We start from the raw sequence: 16,725 nt of genomic DNA on the forward strand, positions 1-16,725 counted from the left end.
GGTCAAATTACTGACTCAGATATAACTCTGAACGATCGTACTTCCATGATCTATTCAAAGACAGTAAAGTATCTGCTTTGGCCCTGTCGGAGGGAAGGACTCGTTTCCAAACCCTATTGAAGCTCTTTCATCCCCCTGGGGCCCATCAAAAACAAAAACCGTCGCGGCCATAAAACTCGATGCAGTCTCGCTGCCCACCTGCGCTAGTACAGAACACAATCACATAAAAAAGAAAAGACAGATCTACTGTACTGTATATATATATATATAAAAGAGGCCAACCCGCCGAGAAAATATAATGAAATGCGGAGAGACGGATGGGTAAACAAGGAAAAGATCAAGGAGTAAGTCGGCGATTGTCTTCAACCATGACTGCCTTCTCACCCCGGAACGGGTTTGACATGGCTCGCACCTAGATGAGTCTCTTCTCGTCATATATGAGAAAATGGCATGGGAGGCTGAAATGTCCTTGGGAGAACCTTTCTAGCACTTGCTCAAGTTGCTGCCTCGGCATTTCGCGTGGCGCTGGTAATCTCCACCGACCGAGTCTCGAGTTCCTTGGGCATCAAGCAGTCCCGGTCCTCTGCGACAGTTCCCACAGCTATGAGGTCTGCAGGCGCAGTGGATTGGCTAGGCATCTCATCAGCCACAGGCGCAGTGCTGGAAGCCGAGCCCTCGGCGCTCGGTTTCGATGATGTGTCTTCCACATGCTCTGCAGTTTCATCGCCTTTGTCTTCATCCCCAATAACAGCAGCTAAGCTGCGGAAGTTGAAGAGTGGCTCGGTGGACGAAGCATTGCCATCGTAAGCCCCGCTGTGATCTTCTCCCGTTGACTCAACAAGTGATGAGAATGATGAGGATGCACTGGACACGTGACGCAGATGCGATGGTTTTGGCGGCTCGCGGGGCGAAGGCTGAGCCATCGAAGACTGCGCGCTTGATCCCTGTTCCACCACGTTTGGGTGCGAAGGGATGGTCATAGAATCAGGGGCGGTTTCGGCATTTGACTGCGAGGAAGCAGCGGCAGCAGATGGCGGTGCGCGATCCACTTCCTTACCCTTGCCTGGAGATGCATCCTCGCCAGTTATCGAGGAGGAGCTGCTGGTGACCCTTCCAAGTCGGGCATCCGAAGGAACGTCCAAAGCGGAGCTGCTAGCGTTGTTGCTGTAGAACCCATGCTTGCGCGCGGCCTTCTCTGCCTTTTTGCTTTCCTTCTCTCGCCGCTTTGCTTCTTTCCTAGCCTCTTTCTCGGCCTTTTTGCGCCTCTCTTCCTCGCTAGCCAAGCTCAGTCTGATCGCTTCCATCATCATCATCTCTTCGAGATCATCAATACGGTTCCGTCTCGAACTATTACGCGGCGGTGCTAGATTCCCTGCGCCTTCTTCTGCGGAGTCTGTCTCATGTCCCGGTGCACGCCTCTCGGTCAAAAATGCGAGTGCCTGTAGAGCTGGGGAGCCCGAGCGGCTCGAGGCACTCGGAGTCTCCGATGGACCATTTCTCCGCATCACGCCTCTCCGTCCAAGACTGAAATTCCTGCTTTCATTGCCCGATGCATTAGAATTCATCAAATATGCAGCGGTGTGCAGAGCCGTCGCCGCGGCGGATCTTCGCGCAGCGTGAGCCCGGGCATTCGCTAGTTTTTGAGCCCAATCAGGACGAACTCTGTCGGTCGTGATGACCGTAGGGTCATTGGCAGACAGCGAGGTAGCACGCCGGCGGCCCATCACTGGAGGCGCATTGGCCGAAGCTAAAGACGACGTCGAGGACACTGGTGAAGCAAAGTTGGGGCGAAGTGTAGGATCTGTTGCGTAAACGAGCCCTCTACGGAAAGGTGGAGGAGTGTATGTGACTCCAAATTCGGGTTGTACGCAAAATGGACATGAAGCAGGCTCAGATACTAGTTGGCAGTCTTGATTGTCCTGACGGTCACCCTCCGCGGTGGTGGCGGCATTGGGTTCCGCTTCTCCATGTTCTGGCGGATGTGGATCAGGCCGCTTAATTTGAACGAAGCATTCCGAACAGATCGGCTGGTCGCAGCATCTCGTGCGGTTAAGATAAGGGGGATAGTATAAGAAGCAAATCGGACATTCGGTCGCATCTTTGTAAAGATAGGCTTCTATTGGCTGTCCATTGACAAATGGGTCTTTAGGTAGATGTATCTCCTTAGGGGTCGATTCGATCTGAGAACCAAGCTTGGATGTGGTGAGTGATGCCAAGGTTTTCGCCCGGCTTCGAAACAACGGTGAGCTCGAAGTACCGGACGCTATGGGAGAGACGGGCGATGGCAGAGAATGCGCTGGGGTGGATGATTGCGAGGCTTCCGACCCGTAGGATTGTGATCTTGACGTAATTGGCACCATCAGGTGTTGAATGCTGGACTCTTTCCCATCTTCGGTCATTTTCGGCGGGTTCTTATATTCCAGCTCTGGGGGAATCTCATCTGGTGGCGGTATTGGCAGGCCACGCGCTGCTGCCATCAATTGATGCTCAGTCCACGATTCCGAGAAATCGTTCAGTCCTCTCCAAAACGGTGCGAGTCTCCGCTCGATCTAAGCAACGATATCAGTTTAGGTCAGGAGTAGGCAAGGGGGAAAAGTAGTTACCATCAGTTGCCGAGTCACTGCTTTATTGAAATCCTCAGTGCCCACGTAAACACCTTGCGTAACTAAATACCCCCCGTCGACATGCTCTTCCTTCATGCTACGCTCTCGTTCTTTGGTCCGAGCTGCCCGCTCCTTTTCCAGCCGACGAGCTTCTCGCTCCTGTTTTGTCTCTCTCCGATGCTCAAGAGTGGCCACATCCCTCTCGGAGCTCCCGCCGATACCGAGAATAGATAGGTCCGGTCTACTGCCTCGAGACCTGGAACCTTCCGCATGATGCCGGTCGCTATATGGCGATCTCCCATGACTGCTAGAGGAACCCCATTGATGGCTTCGGCGATTGGAAGAACTGAGAGATGGACGGGATTCTTTAGTTTGCGAATTACCCATCCTTGCCCTAAACAAGAGGGTGGGTTATATACAGAACGGGCTGGTCAGGATGGTTCGGGATGAACGGCGGCCAACTCGCACTTAAAAGGCGGTTTGGATTCGACGGGGCCAATTATAGGCGAATAGGAAAATTATCAAATGGATCGAAGAAGAGACCTAGCAAGATGAAGCACGGAAGGATGGAGGTTTCAGATCCTAGAGCGGGGATGCAAATGATGTGGTGATAATAAACCCGATGTGGCCATGTGAGCGACAGAGGTGGCTACTCAGTGCGGCGATGAGATCAGAATGCGGGCTTTGAGTTAGCCGCGGGAAGATGGAATACGCCGGATCAGGGAGGTGAAGAAGTAAGGGTGAGAGAAGTTGGAGATCCCGTATCAAAGTCAGGAACAGAGAGAAGTATCGAAAGCAACAGTAAGAGAAACACTCGATGACACTGACAGCGTGAGCTTTCAAAGAGCAGGATGAGACTGGGGAAAGAGACAAGAGATTTGGAGAGGGAGGATGGACTCCCAAGATAGTAGTTAAGTTCGATACTACAGAGTGCTAAGGTAAGGTAAGGTGAGATCGATGACTTTTGAGTTCAATACCTAATAATGGCAAGGTAATAGCCCATACATCATGCGTACCGACAATACTAGCTCAAAAGGCGCATTCAGTGTGTAAATTTGGTAATATGACAGGTATCATGCAGTCATCGATTACTTCAAAGAGGCTGTGGCTACACCGGCTAGACCTTTAAAGGCCTTAGATCGCTGAAAGTGGGGTTGCGATCAATGTGGACACATGTACCTCTCTACTCCGTACTTCCCATAGAAAGCACTTTTGGATAGGAAGCAAGGTACAAAGGTTCAATACTCCAGAGTTCGGTCTTTTGAGGCTACTGAAGTATGTACTAGTCTCTCGGACTTTCTCTCTTGCTCAACAATAATCCTCGGATCCGATGTCAGAGTTACCTCTTCGAATACATAATCATGCGCATCTACCCAGCCTTGGCAGGAGATATCATATGTGGCTAGTGAGCTGACTTGCTGCGCCACATCTGCGCTATGGATCTGGCGGCCGAAAATCCTAATGCCAAGAACGTTATTTTTTTGTCTGCTCAGCTACTTTGCGGCTTGCATTATTTGCATTCAATGTTCTAGAAGAGCTCGTTCAATGTCATTGATTCTGTCTCTGTCGTCTTCATTTCAGAGACCCTCGCTTGCATGATTCATGCAGATGCACCTTTCTTGAAATTCGCAGTATTTGCTTTAAATCATCGGTCATACAAAGAAACACTGGATTTTCTCGATACAGCAAATGACTACCACGGCATCAGATACCACGCGCCTACACATCACTCCTTTCACTCCGGATCTCTTGCCCTCTGTATTACCATCTTCAGTCCGACCGTCCGCAACGGATATCTCTTTCCATAGCATTCCCACATTTCCCGAGAACAATTACGGCTACGTGACACTACCGACGATGGAAGCCGATAAGATCAAAAAAAAACTTAATGGTTCGATTCTGAAAGGAAAAAAGTTTAGAGTCGAGACTGCACGGTCACCGAAAAGACAGAAAGTGGAAGATGAAGCCGACACTGTTACGTCCACCACGAAGCCTCCGTCCGACAAAGGATCCAAAAAACGCAAGGCCCATGATAACATTCTCGATGGATACGAGCTTCCGTCCGGCCGTCAAGTGAAGAGAGGGTGGACGGAGTCGACCAATGCCAAGAAAGAGAGACGTAAGGATGAAAAGATGAAGAAAGGAAAGGATGGAAAAAAGGCAAAGACCCAAGCAAAATCCAAGTATACTGAGAAGTCAGAGTGCCTCTTCCGAACCAAGATACCCAAGAACCGATCTGCGTCTCCCGATGAGAAGCAGGAAAAGCAAGCCAAGAAGAAAAAGAAATCTTCACAGGAATCTGTTGTCCATGAGTTCGCCACAACTATCACCCACCCGAGCTTCTTACGGTCGGAAGGAGATGGAGCAGCACCTACATCTACGTTTGAGGAAGGCAAAGGTTGGATAGACAATGCAGGAAACCTCAAGGAGACGGTTAGTGACCGTGTGAGGAAAGACCAATACCGGCCGGGGCAAGTCGCAGGGGCTAAAGAGAAGCGAAAGTCGGTGAAAGCTCCTCCGACGGCGCAGAAGACGGATGTTGAGAAAACCAAGGATGACGGAATTGACTCGGCAGACGAGTCAGAGGATTGGACATCCTCTAGTGGGACGACGTCATCTGATGACAGCAGCGCGGATTCAGAAAGCGAGGACAGCATGTCATCTGCATCTTCTGAATCAAGAGCGCCTTCCAGCCAAGACGAACAGCAACAATTATATACATTGCCGGCAAAGGAAGGGATGTCTTCACATGCGAACGCTGACGTGCCTAAGCTAGTACCTGATGGTGCTGCGCCCTCTGTGCAAACGACTCATGGAACGGATTCCAAGGATGTGCACCCCTTAGAAGCCCTTTTCAAGCGGCCTGCTCTCGAATCTTCAAATAGCCTACCCGCCCCAGAAACTAGCGCCCAATTCAGCTTCTTCGGACAGGAGGAGATCGAATCTGAAGAAGAGGAAGAGCAGAATAAGGAGCCGCAGACGCCCTTCACAAAGAAGGATTTACTTAGTCGGGGATTAAGAAGTGCTGCTCCAACACCAGACACAGCCTTGATCAATCGAACATTCGATTGGACGAACGATGATCCTGATGCCATGGATATGACTGAGGGATACACAGACACTCCCATTGCTAGGTCTGAGACTAAGATGGCGTCGAAGGAGGAATCTGAATTTACCAAATGGTTTTGGGAGAATCGGGGAGATAATAACCGTGCCTGGAAGAAGCGTCGGCGCGATGCTGCCAAGGAACAAAGACAACGGGAGAACCGCAGAAAGGGAATGAAGGGGAAATCCTGATCAGATGGTTTATGGCGCTGACGATGTGCGATCATATATTTAGGTGGATAGAATAATCGAGATGTGTACATATTCTGACAGATCTCAAAGCATGGAGGAGTAGATAAGATAAGTCACATGACACGAAGACTCCGGGAAAGCTATCATCGCAGTGTGACTGTGTACTTCGTAATGGCACACCAGAAATGAGTGCTACACAGAAATAATCGCTGCTCAACTGAAGAAGATATTTATCTTCCTTTTCAGAAGTTATATTTGCGTCATGTCACTCCGGATTAACAATCTCTATCTCCTCTTCATTGTCTTAGCGTTTCTGTCCTGTACAACCTTTACATTAGCTTCCAGTGAGTTCGACCCTCACATCGCTATCTGACATTCGTGGCTGTCGACTGACAATCCCTTATTTGATGACTAGCACCAGCATCATTCTGCAAATGTACGTGCTTTACAAATAGCACGATTATACCCCTGGACTCTCCGAATCCCGAATCGACACCGCCTCTTAATTCCTTTGACCTTCGCGACGACAATGCTACGTCTCACGAGAAAAGAGTCAACAAATATCGCGCTCTGAGCTGTAATGATTGCAATCGCAAGTTCTGCCTGGATTATAATCTACCGATGTGCAAAGGCGCCAAGGAAGATGATGTCTTCACAACCTGTTTCCGTATGGCATAGCCCTCCACCGTGTGGCCGTGTAATCTTGACACAGGCTAGCCCATATTTTCTGGAGCGATATCGGCTGACCTTGTGGTAATCAGAGAGGGATTCCAGGAAGGACGAGGCCATAGTCTTCATCTTCATCATCGCTACCAGCGGTCTCCTGACCTGGGCGGCTTGCAAGCCCTGGGTAGAAAAGTGGCTCGAGGTATGGGGTGGTCAGGGACGAGGCTTCTTCAGAAAAGTGGACTAACTTGATATGTTCAGGCAGCAAGAGAAAGACGATCGTACATTCCAGTTTCTGAGAACGCTGAACGTTAGCAACCCATACCAGGATGATTGTCGGTTGATTGATACATCAGTTCTGATACTTTATTACTTGGCTTGGTTTCGCGATACCCTCTATAAAAAAATCCATTCTGCTACGGTGTATTCCGGCATTCTTTCACGCCTTGCGCAGTGCGCTTCAATTACAGAGGCTTAGGGTTGCTTATGTGCTCACTGACGAAATATATGACCTACAAGACCTATTATTGATTTGGATCTGCTGACAAATTTCTCACTAGCATAGCTACTATGAAGATCGGCTTTATCTTCCTGAATATGAACCCTGAATGGTAGTATTCTAATAGTCGGAGGTAACCAAGTTGCTGCTAATAATATTGACACCGCAGAAGAAGGAAAAATCGGAAGGTAGGAGAAAATGGTCGACACCCGCCGAGCTGCCTGCATCCCTCCCGACCAGTCAGGTCGCAGCTGAGTCGGGCCACAAGTGGTACTAAGCCAATTTCAATACCGTATTCAAGTCGATGGACTTGGCCTACCTTATATGTCACTTCAGGCACGGATTCAGGGATCTTAAGTCACTCTCAACTGCAATGGCACACTGAAAGTCAGGGCCAGTAAAATGTAAAAACATACAACAGCCGGGATTCGCTGGTGGTCACCCACCCAACTACTAACCGGCCGGCGTGTGGCTTAAGTACGGCTGAGCGGACGGGAAGCCCTGTTCTCCACACCCTATGGTCGTATGTGCTAGTTAGACGGATGACAGTAGTCCATATGGAGGATTCAAGTAATAAAGCCAGGATCTTCCTATTTCATTACGTCTCGAACAGCTTTTGGGACTGAAGCTGCTGTGGATCATGTGAATCATAGAGCTAAAAGCTCTATCATGAAGCAGTTGTGTATCTCTGTAATTGCTGAAGAAACATGGAAGAGAGAGGTTGAAAGGCAGACTGTAGACATCTCTATATCTCAAAATGTAAGACAACAGCTGGGGCTGTTGGGCTATAGCGACATGACGGATTGCTTCCCATATGAAACCCCCTCATGGACATCAAAGATAGCCCCTTAGAGCTCCTCCATATCAGCTCACTCTCAAGAAAGGCGACATGCGGTGAGTGAAGTACTAGGTGTCTGTACATAGGTGGTTATGATAGACTACCTGAGGTACCATGGAGCATTCTGCAAGTTCAGTCTGATTGGCTATTGAAGCAGAAACCTCTAGAAAAACAGCCGCTAACAAAAAGCCGGTCTGTCATAAGCTGTAGACTAATGCACAAGGGTGCTAGTGTGACATTAGTGCTGGTTGGTGACATACGCCCCGACGAGCTAGGTTGCATAAGGTGTAATCTACGGAGTAATGAGGTGGACTTCATGTTAATCTTGCTACTATTCTATAGAATTAAGTCCTCAACTGTCATATGGCCTTCGGATCTTCAATTTTTGGCACCATGTATGTAACCTGAAATTCCACATATCATGGTTGACAATCTGCTGACAAAGCTGATTGCCACCTCTATACGGTATCTCCGTAGGTCAGAAGACAGTTGAGCAGTCGTCATGTTGTGCTAGATCAACCTGGTTTTTGGAGGCAGATGTGCTTGACTGGGTCCATGGGAAAGTATTTTCAACTGAGCAAAAAAGGAAGGCAAATCCATTCTCTAGCATCGTATCTTTATCAAGGGGTGATGTAGATGTCTGGCAAGCCTGCGCACATGTTCTATGGGGCAATAGAGCCTTACCCTTGTCCTTGTAAGACTGCATTATTGGTGGTTGAAAGAGCTATTTTATCTGCTTCGGAATATATCTCTAGAAACAGGAATGAAATCCACGCACAAGAATCCTGATTGTGGTTCCAGTATTTTCCCCTCCGATCGGAGGTTTCCCCCTTCATATCAGTGGGTGGCTGCCGTCATCCCCCGCTTTCAACTTTTTCTCTTCCTCTTCCGACCATCCTCCACCCCAAGTTCAATGAAGGATCCTCTTTTCACATAGTTCCCTCATCTCACAAGTCTGAACTTCGGCGCCTTACTAGATTCGGCTCTACAAGAAAAAGCAAAGAGAGCGAAAACGAGGAAAATCAGCCCATCAACAACTGCGAAGCCGTAAGGCATACCATAATTGCTGCGGCTGGGAATTCTAGATTCCGACATTAAAAAAGAGCAACATCACCTGGGAGACTCGCCATAGTGTTGGGGGGCTTGCCGTAAGAATTTAAGAATTTTCTGGAGATCATGGTATTGACACGCCAGGAAAGACAAACTACCTCGAACGATGCATTTCCTACTACTCAGCTATTCCTGCTCGGTATGTAATTCACCTGCCATCTATCACACCACATACTTACCTTCTTGTACCACAGCAATATGCCGTGTCGCAGAGCCCATCGCTTTGACCTCCATATTCCCATACTCATGGGTTATGGTCAAGGATTTTCGAGTAGCAGATAGCACAGATGCTTCCTTCTATGCCGGGATCCTCATCTCCGCCTTTTCTCTTGCCGAAGCCCTCACCGGCATGTTCTGGGGAGGCCTTTCGGACCGTATCGGTCGCAAACCGGTTCTTCTGTCCGGTTGCTTCGGCACCATGCTATCCCTTCTTCTCGTGGGATTCGCCCCAAATTTCTGGGTGGCGCTCTTAGGTCGCGCTCTTGGTGGTCTTCTAAACGGGAATATCGGAGTCATCCAGACAATGGTTGGGGAACTAGTCAAACGACCGGAACATGAACGTAAGTGAAAGTTTGAAGATGCCCTACAATTCGAGGAGGAGCTATAGCTCACCGTGACTCTTATAGCTCGAGCCTACGCCGTGATGCCATTTGTCTGGTCAATTGGAACTATTATCGGTCCCGCGATTGGAGGTTTGCTTGCCAGGCCCGCCGAAAGCTATCCATCTCTTTTCTCCGCCGACGGCCTTTTCGGCAGATTTCCCTACCTGTTGCCGAATCTGGTCTGCTCCCTCCTGCTCCTTTTCAGCATAGTTGGCAGCTGGCTATTCTTGCACGAGACCCATCCCGATCTGCAACGTCAGAATGCTTCCGGAGACGTCGATCATACGTCTGCCGAAAGTCCTCTTCTGGCCACTGCAGGAGCGACAGCCAATGCAGGTGTAGATCTACGCGCGGAATCATATGGTACCTTCAACCAAGTTCGCTTGCAGGCAGATGAAGATTGGTTTGTGAATGCCGATGGTTCAAAATTCAAGACGCAAAAACAAACCGTTTTCACATGGCGAGTTGTCTCGCTCATCATCGCCTTATCCATATTCACTTATCACTCAATGACGTACGATCATCTCTTGCCCATTTTCTTGCAGGACAAAAATGGCAGGAACGTTTCAGGCCACAGTAACTCGTCGCTTAGTTTCCCTGGCGGACTTGGCCTTTCTACACGAACAGTCGGCCTGATTATGTCTTCCGATGGTATCATCGCGCTCATTATTCAGAGTTGCATTTTTCCCGTTCTGGCTCAGTTACTGGGGGTCTGGAGACTATTTGTGGTGGTGACTGTGTTGCATCCTGTCGCCTACTTCATCGTTCCATTCCTCATGTTTCTACCTCAAAACTCCGTCATCTTCGGCATTTATTCATGCCTCATCATTCGCAACATACTTTCGATAATCGACTACCCTGTGCTGCTGATTCTCATTAAGCAGGCAAGCCCTTCGGAATCGGTCATGGGAAAGATCAATGGTCTAGCTGCTTCTGCTGGTGCCGTCGCTAGGACTATTGCTCCCCCTATTGCTGGATTCCTGTACAGCACCGGTGCCGAAATGAATTTCACTGCTATCGCATGGTGGGGAAGCACTTTGGTTGCTGTTGTGGGTGCTGTGCAGCTGTGTTTCATTGAGCGCAAGAAGCATACCTCCGCCACGATTCGGTCGGCTATGCCCTGCCATTATGTCCCAGAGGAGTCTCGATCTCAAAAAGAGACCATCCATATCATAGTAACCGACACTGATGCTAATTTAGACGGTGTGGATACGTCCCAATCCCGCCGTCATTCGTTCTGGACATAGATTAAAAGCGTTATTTATAAGTGATACCAGGTTTAGAGGGCTTTTTTCAGGCGATCATATTAGCGACCACATGGCGTTTTGGTGTACGGTATCACGGATGACTAGATAAGGATTTCTGTTTTTCGATGGATTCACATCTCAAAGCGAAAAATACACATTCTACTCCGTACCGCTGTTCTATTCGCATCAAGGACATAGTCCTTGGCAGGCTTATCCACACTGATAGAGGCCTTTTCTTTTGTACTTCGAAAGGCGGTAAGAGCAGATCACAGAATTGCCACGTTCCACCGCTTAGTGACTTTGGACACATCAGGAATAGCTTTGTTTACAGCATCATCCTGGCAACGAGCCGAAAATAATAATAAACCCCATCACTAACTGTCTTGCATTGCCCGAGTCAGACGTTATCCGTTGCTGTGCATATCATCATCACTCGCCTTGAGTTGATGTTTCTAGAGCCTACAAGAATCTTTTAAAGACATACGATTCATATGTCAATCCCCTTGCTCTTCACTTGACGAACACCCATTCACGATTGTCATGTCCAAACCTCTGTCTCCGTTGACGACCTCGCGCCAAAATTCGCGAGCCATTTCGCTGGGCTTTGATGGATTGAAAGTCGAGATGGCTGAGGCAGATGAATCCTTGATGAATGAGAGCGAATCGGAGAATGTCTTTCCAAGTCCGAAGAAAACGATTGACGGCGGCGCGAACACAAATACCCCCCACAGCGGGCGCTATTCAGATATGTACCACTCGCAGGATCCCATTCTTGATGTCGAAGATCCTGAGTCTGTCGAAGAACTCCCCAGCTCGCCGTTTCAGTACGGCGGCCGAGACGATACAGTTGACTTTCGGATGCTCGGTAACCGACAGGTCTCAGGTGGGCAGAGCGAGCGCTCCATGACTGCCAGAAAGCGCTCCTACAGTCATTGTCCAGAAGACCAGGATGCGACGGAAGGATTAGATGATAGAAGCAAAAAGGGGATGAGCCGACGGGACATACCGAATATTCAAGTCTATGACGACGAGGAGCCCCAAATGCATGAAAGAGAGATTGCAGGAGGCACCGGAAACGAAATTGCCCATAGCATGGTGGAGGAAAAACGCAATGAGGGAATGAGCACTGTCCTTGACGAACATAATGACTACGATGATACTTTCTCTGAAAAGGAGAACTTGGAAATGAAGGCTGCAGATGATGTTATGAATGACGACTCTCATGATCCGATGGATGACACATGTTTCAGTACTTTCTCCGCCGTTCCTAACGCAGACATGACATCTTTCGCGAAACTGCGAGGGGACTCACCATGCAAGGCCACTCGACTATTACCCAGCAGCCCGGGAAGAACGGATGAAAATCAATCCCGAAGCCCTGCACCAGCTACCCCTGAGACTTCCAGGAGATCACAAAGGCGATCCGTACTCATCGACATCGGCACACCCATCGCTTCGCCCACTCCTAAGAGGCGAGAATATAGGGATACGGGAAACGTAAGCGAAACGCCAAACTTGCTTGACCTGACGGATCAGACAAACTTCTTTCCACGTCAACGCTATAGTGTACAGAAGGAGCGATATTCCCCTTCGCGACGTTCGCCGTTGAGGACTCTTCGAGAATCCATTCGGTCCCCTTCAAAGGTCTCGCTGCTCGACTTTGACATTCCTGCGATTCCGACGCCTAGGTCTATACCCACCGTCACGCCTCGGGAGTTGGAATCATTGAAATCTGGGTTCCTTTCTGAAATATCCTCACTCAAGGCGACTCTGAGCGGGAAAGAGGCGGAAGTTGCCAGCCTGAAGCATGCTGTTGCGGATGCTGAACGGCGGGTTGGAGAAGCTCTAGAGGAAGTCCGTAACGAAGCTGCGCGGAAAGAGGCTCTGGAACTTGAGCAAGCCGAATGGCAGCGACGCGGTCAAGAGATGGAAAACGTCTTGCGAACTGTCAGGGCAGATATTGTTGAGGGTGAGCGGGAAAAAGAGCGGCTTATGAAGAAGGTGGAAGAGGCGGAGAAAAGCCGAGAACAGCTGGAAAGACGCATGGTCGAGTTGGAGAGTCAGCTATCGGCTGCGCGTAAGTCAGCTCCTAATGAGACTGGCGACCACGGGAGTGCCCAATGCACGACGACCGCCGAGGAGACCGCAAGGGAAGTCCAAGATGCAGTCGAAAAAGTTGCACGTGAGCTTCACACCTTGTACAAGAGCAAACACGAGACCAAGGTTGCTGCTTTGAAGAAGAGCTACGAAGCCCGCTGGGAGAAGCGCGTGCGGGAAGCCGAGAACAAATGCAAAGCCGTCAGCGAGGAGAATGAGCGGCTGCAAAACGAGCGCGATGCTGCCTTGTCGGAGGCTTCCCGCCCTGATGCTAGCATTCTTGCCCATCAGAATGACGAGCACGAGGCGGAGAAACGCGTTTTGGAGGCACAAATTAAGGGTCTGCAGCAAGAGATGGCAACCCTCAAGCAGGACAACGAACGGTTGCATGCCGAGTTGAAGGTAGAGAGAGCAGAGAAGGGAGAGCTCGTCGCCGCTGTGGATGAATGGCTGGCAATTCAGCAGAACGTGTCACAGCCATCTGGCGCCCCCGAGTCTCCCATCATGAGTGCGGAGTATGAAACGCCAGAGCCGGAGCCTGCCACGGCAGAGTCAACCGAAGAGTTCAGAAGAAGTATCAGCCGCAGTGGCTCTAGTGGAATCCGGCCTGCTAGCACAGGGTCTGGGAACGGGGAGAAGAGGATCCCTAAGATTGGCGCACCAGCGGGCCGGCATATCAGAGGCAATAGCGGAGGCAAGTCAGGCATTGCCGTCTTTACTCCGGGTCGCGGTGTAGGCGGTATTCTGGGTTCCATAGAACGCATGGGGCGTGGTGGTGTCTAGAAGCAAGTCGTGGTTTTGATGCTGTGTTTTCTGCCCAATCATGAGCTTTATTTTCCTCCTTTCCCTTGGTAGTGTTGCCTGTCTTGTTTGTTCTCTGGTATTCCCCACGAGCAACGTACAGTCCAGATGTTTTCTTTTGCTTTCTTGAAGTTATGAGAATTGCCCTTTCAGAGATATCCTGTTGGGTGTTGTATGGGTTCGAGGAGTTTAACCTGCGTTACGAATGAATGAATTACCATGATCCCTTCAACATTTCGAAGTCTGTGAGAGCTCTGGCCTTGCTGGAGTCAGTGTCTGATCCGCTCCAGAACAGAAGCTAGAATAGGTTTATTTATTCGTGCTCATGCATACTGGAGTCATGGGATGTATCATTGGTTGAATCCATGCTGCTGGCCCGTAGCATCAATGAAAATATAATTACGGTTGGCTATGGTGGCATGCTCCCGTTATCAGTGAGTATAGCATGTAAACATGTATATATATAGCACATATATCCTAACTGGGCATTGTTATATCCTCCCTTGACATAATTTGAGGGCTACGCTGATATCCTGACATGCAGGTGAAATTCTCGAGCAGCTACATGCCATGCATAGAGATGCTTTGAGTCGAACAGTCTCAATAGCAGCACTATCAGGTTGTAGGGACTCAATCAAAGTATAGCTTGACTAAAGTCAGAACATGGCTCGTTCTTAGTATCCTGTCTGGCAAATACTATTACCATTAGAGATCATCTGTCTGTTACTGTAAGACACCCCTTCAGTAGAGGGTAGCTTACCCTTGCTTCCCCTCAGCATCCGAGCTTCAAGTGATCCAAGTGGGGGATACCATATTGATAGTGCAACTTGCGTTTCAACTCTGCATGGGTCTAGTCATTATTGTTATCAGGTACTGGTTCCAGGTTGACCGGGCTGCAAATTGATTATCATTGTTCGGTTTCTGAAATTAAAAAAATGCCATCATTAATATCATAGTGCTCGTATGTCGACTGTCCACCTGAATCGACCTGACAACTGGTCATCGGGTTACCACCGAAGTCAGCAGAGGAAAACGTGGGGTAAGCCGGCCAAGTGTTCTACTGAAGTAATTATTATTATTATTATTGATTATTCAAGGATCCATACGACTTCGGATTGCCGCGTCTGAGTTCGGGAAGATGTCCGATGGTGCTTTGGCGGGGTTATTTGGACTACGAAGTACGAATACTTGTGGCTGTGGGCTTGTTGTTTCGTTGTTGAGGGTGTAGGTGCGCCACGTGGACGAGACAGTAGACTTAGGCTAGAGGCCAGAGCTCGAATACTTGCTTCAGGATCATTATCTTACCATGCGGAGTAGTGAGAACTGCGTCAGATAGTCTCTACCGTCCCGTCCGTCCGTCCGTCCGAGTGAAAGGTAAGACGAGCACCTATAATCATCTTCCGACGACTCGACCGAGAGACTGCGAGCCGATCATCTGTGCGTCAGAGATGCAACTGGTTCAATTGAGAAAGGTCTATGCACAAGAGGCACTCACTGACAGGATGCATTCTTGGTTTAGGTACAGTACACAGGGCAAGTGGTCATGAATTCTCAGAGGAGTAAAAGAAGGACTGAGAGAAGAACGTTGTCTACCCCGGACTTTCAGCAGAGACTGTGGCTGTATGGATGGAATTCGAGATCAGTCCACCCAAGTTGACCATGCAGACGAACTCTTGTCACCCCGGATCTCCATTCCCCAGTCAAAGGTGGTTCTGAATGGGCTCTGCATCTGATCGAGACCGAAAACAGACCGGGGAATGCTCTCAAGCTGGCCCGCCGGACCGCCTTGTGCCGCCTTTGCCGTGCGACGGTTGGGGACGGAGGAGCGAGTTTCGGCACTGAGAAATGGCCCATGGCACGCGAGCATTGTACGTAGCCTGGAAGTATTTTTGGGGGACAGTCTAAAACGTGAATACTTCAAATCTATAGGCTTGAGAGAATAGGTGCCTAGTAGAGAAGGATTTACCCTACAATCTCCATTCCATATCATCACTGATCATGATCGAAACGAATTTTTCTTGCCTTGACTCTTGAGCTATGAAGTTTTGCAAGGTACCTAAGGTACCTAGTTTGAACTATGTTGCTTTGAGATCAAGATTGATTGGCTCGCAGTCTCCAGTCTAGTCCCACTCAAGTATCCGCCGACTCAATTTTGATTGGGTCAGGTCACATTCCCTCGTGAGATCCAAAAGGTGAGGTGCCACAACTGAAATGTCGGTCTTTACCGTTTGTCCTCATTCCTCAGGCCTCAGGCTCCTCCCCGCGCAACCCCAGTCTCTTCTTAGGTTCAATCATAACAACTTAACTCTGGCTCGTGAATCGTGATGATCTAGGTAGCGTGAATTGTCTTCTTTGAATTCAGTGAAGAGAAAGACAGTATGATAAGAAGAATGTCTGCTACATGCGAGGATATCCCCAATACCTGTTATTTGATCATTGAGGCATTTACAACCTCTCTAAATTGCACCTGTCAATCGAAATTATTGTTGGCTCCTCAGAGATGAACAACAGGGATCGTCTGAAATGACGACACTGTACATAAGCTACTCGACCACTAAGAATTAAACCCTCCGAATATCGGCAGTTATAGCTAATGCTAAATGTTAGAAACTGGAAAGGGCCCGAGAATGGAACTGGTGATACTATTGAAGAGAACTTGAAGAGAACAACCAGCCAGGATTTTTGATCTTTGAACTGAGCAGCATCATCTTGTATGAGTGACACGGATATGAACTGTTCGATTTCGCCGTTCGAACAGTGTAAATCGAGTTCTACATCAACACCATCAAGGCTTTGTTCTCACTTGCTCCGTTTATCGGAATCCTGAGTTAGGTGTCTCGGGTCTGGAGTCTCGACTCTGGCCCTATGCACACACCTGCTGCACTGTGCTTCATATCCATCTTCCATGTCCTCCAGCATCCAGAGTGGTAGATATGGCACAAGTAGACTTTTGTGGAGTTTCTGC

The 16,725-nt window shown here is 49.0% G+C and overlaps 4 protein-coding genes across 4 annotated transcripts; 3 read left to right on the forward strand and 1 right to left on the reverse strand.

Annotated features, from left to right (window-relative positions):
• Positions 1 to 494: 494 nt before the first annotated feature.
• sip5 (Sip5p) lies at positions 495 to 2,990 on the reverse strand (the record flags this gene model as incomplete). Its single annotated transcript, XM_026757212.1, has 2 exons — positions 495 to 2,549; positions 2,604 to 2,990. 2 exons carry the CDS (start codon positions 2,988 to 2,990, stop codon positions 495 to 497), a joined length of 2,442 nt encoding a protein of 813 aa, XP_026611784.1.
• Positions 2,991 to 4,292: 1,302 nt separating this feature from the next.
• On the forward strand, positions 4,293 to 5,900 carry CDV56_103976 (uncharacterized protein; the record flags this gene model as incomplete). Its single annotated transcript, XM_026757595.1, has 1 exon — positions 4,293 to 5,900. One exon carries the CDS (start codon positions 4,293 to 4,295, stop codon positions 5,898 to 5,900), a length of 1,608 nt encoding a protein of 535 aa, XP_026611785.1.
• Positions 5,901 to 9,266: 3,366 nt separating this feature from the next.
• CDV56_104470 (MFS transporter) lies at positions 9,267 to 10,862 on the forward strand (the record flags this gene model as incomplete). Its single annotated transcript, XM_026758089.1, has 2 exons — positions 9,267 to 9,573; positions 9,640 to 10,862. The coding sequence occupies 2 exons, from the start codon at positions 9,267 to 9,269 to the stop codon at positions 10,860 to 10,862; spliced, it is 1,530 nt and encodes a 509-aa protein (XP_026611786.1).
• Positions 10,863 to 11,402: 540 nt separating this feature from the next.
• Positions 11,403 to 13,742, forward strand: CDV56_104659 (uncharacterized protein; the record flags this gene model as incomplete). The annotated part of the gene is made up of 1 exon (XM_026758278.1): positions 11,403 to 13,742. The coding sequence occupies one exon, from the start codon at positions 11,403 to 11,405 to the stop codon at positions 13,740 to 13,742; it is 2,340 nt and encodes a 779-aa protein (XP_026611787.1).
• Between the last annotated feature and the right edge of the window lie 2,983 nt (positions 13,743 to 16,725).

Source organism: Aspergillus thermomutatus (assembly GCF_002237265.1).
Source record: "Aspergillus thermomutatus strain HMR AF 39 chromosome Unknown NODE_206, whole genome shotgun sequence".
Lineage (NCBI taxonomy): Eukaryota > Fungi > Ascomycota > Eurotiomycetes > Eurotiales > Aspergillaceae > Aspergillus > Aspergillus thermomutatus.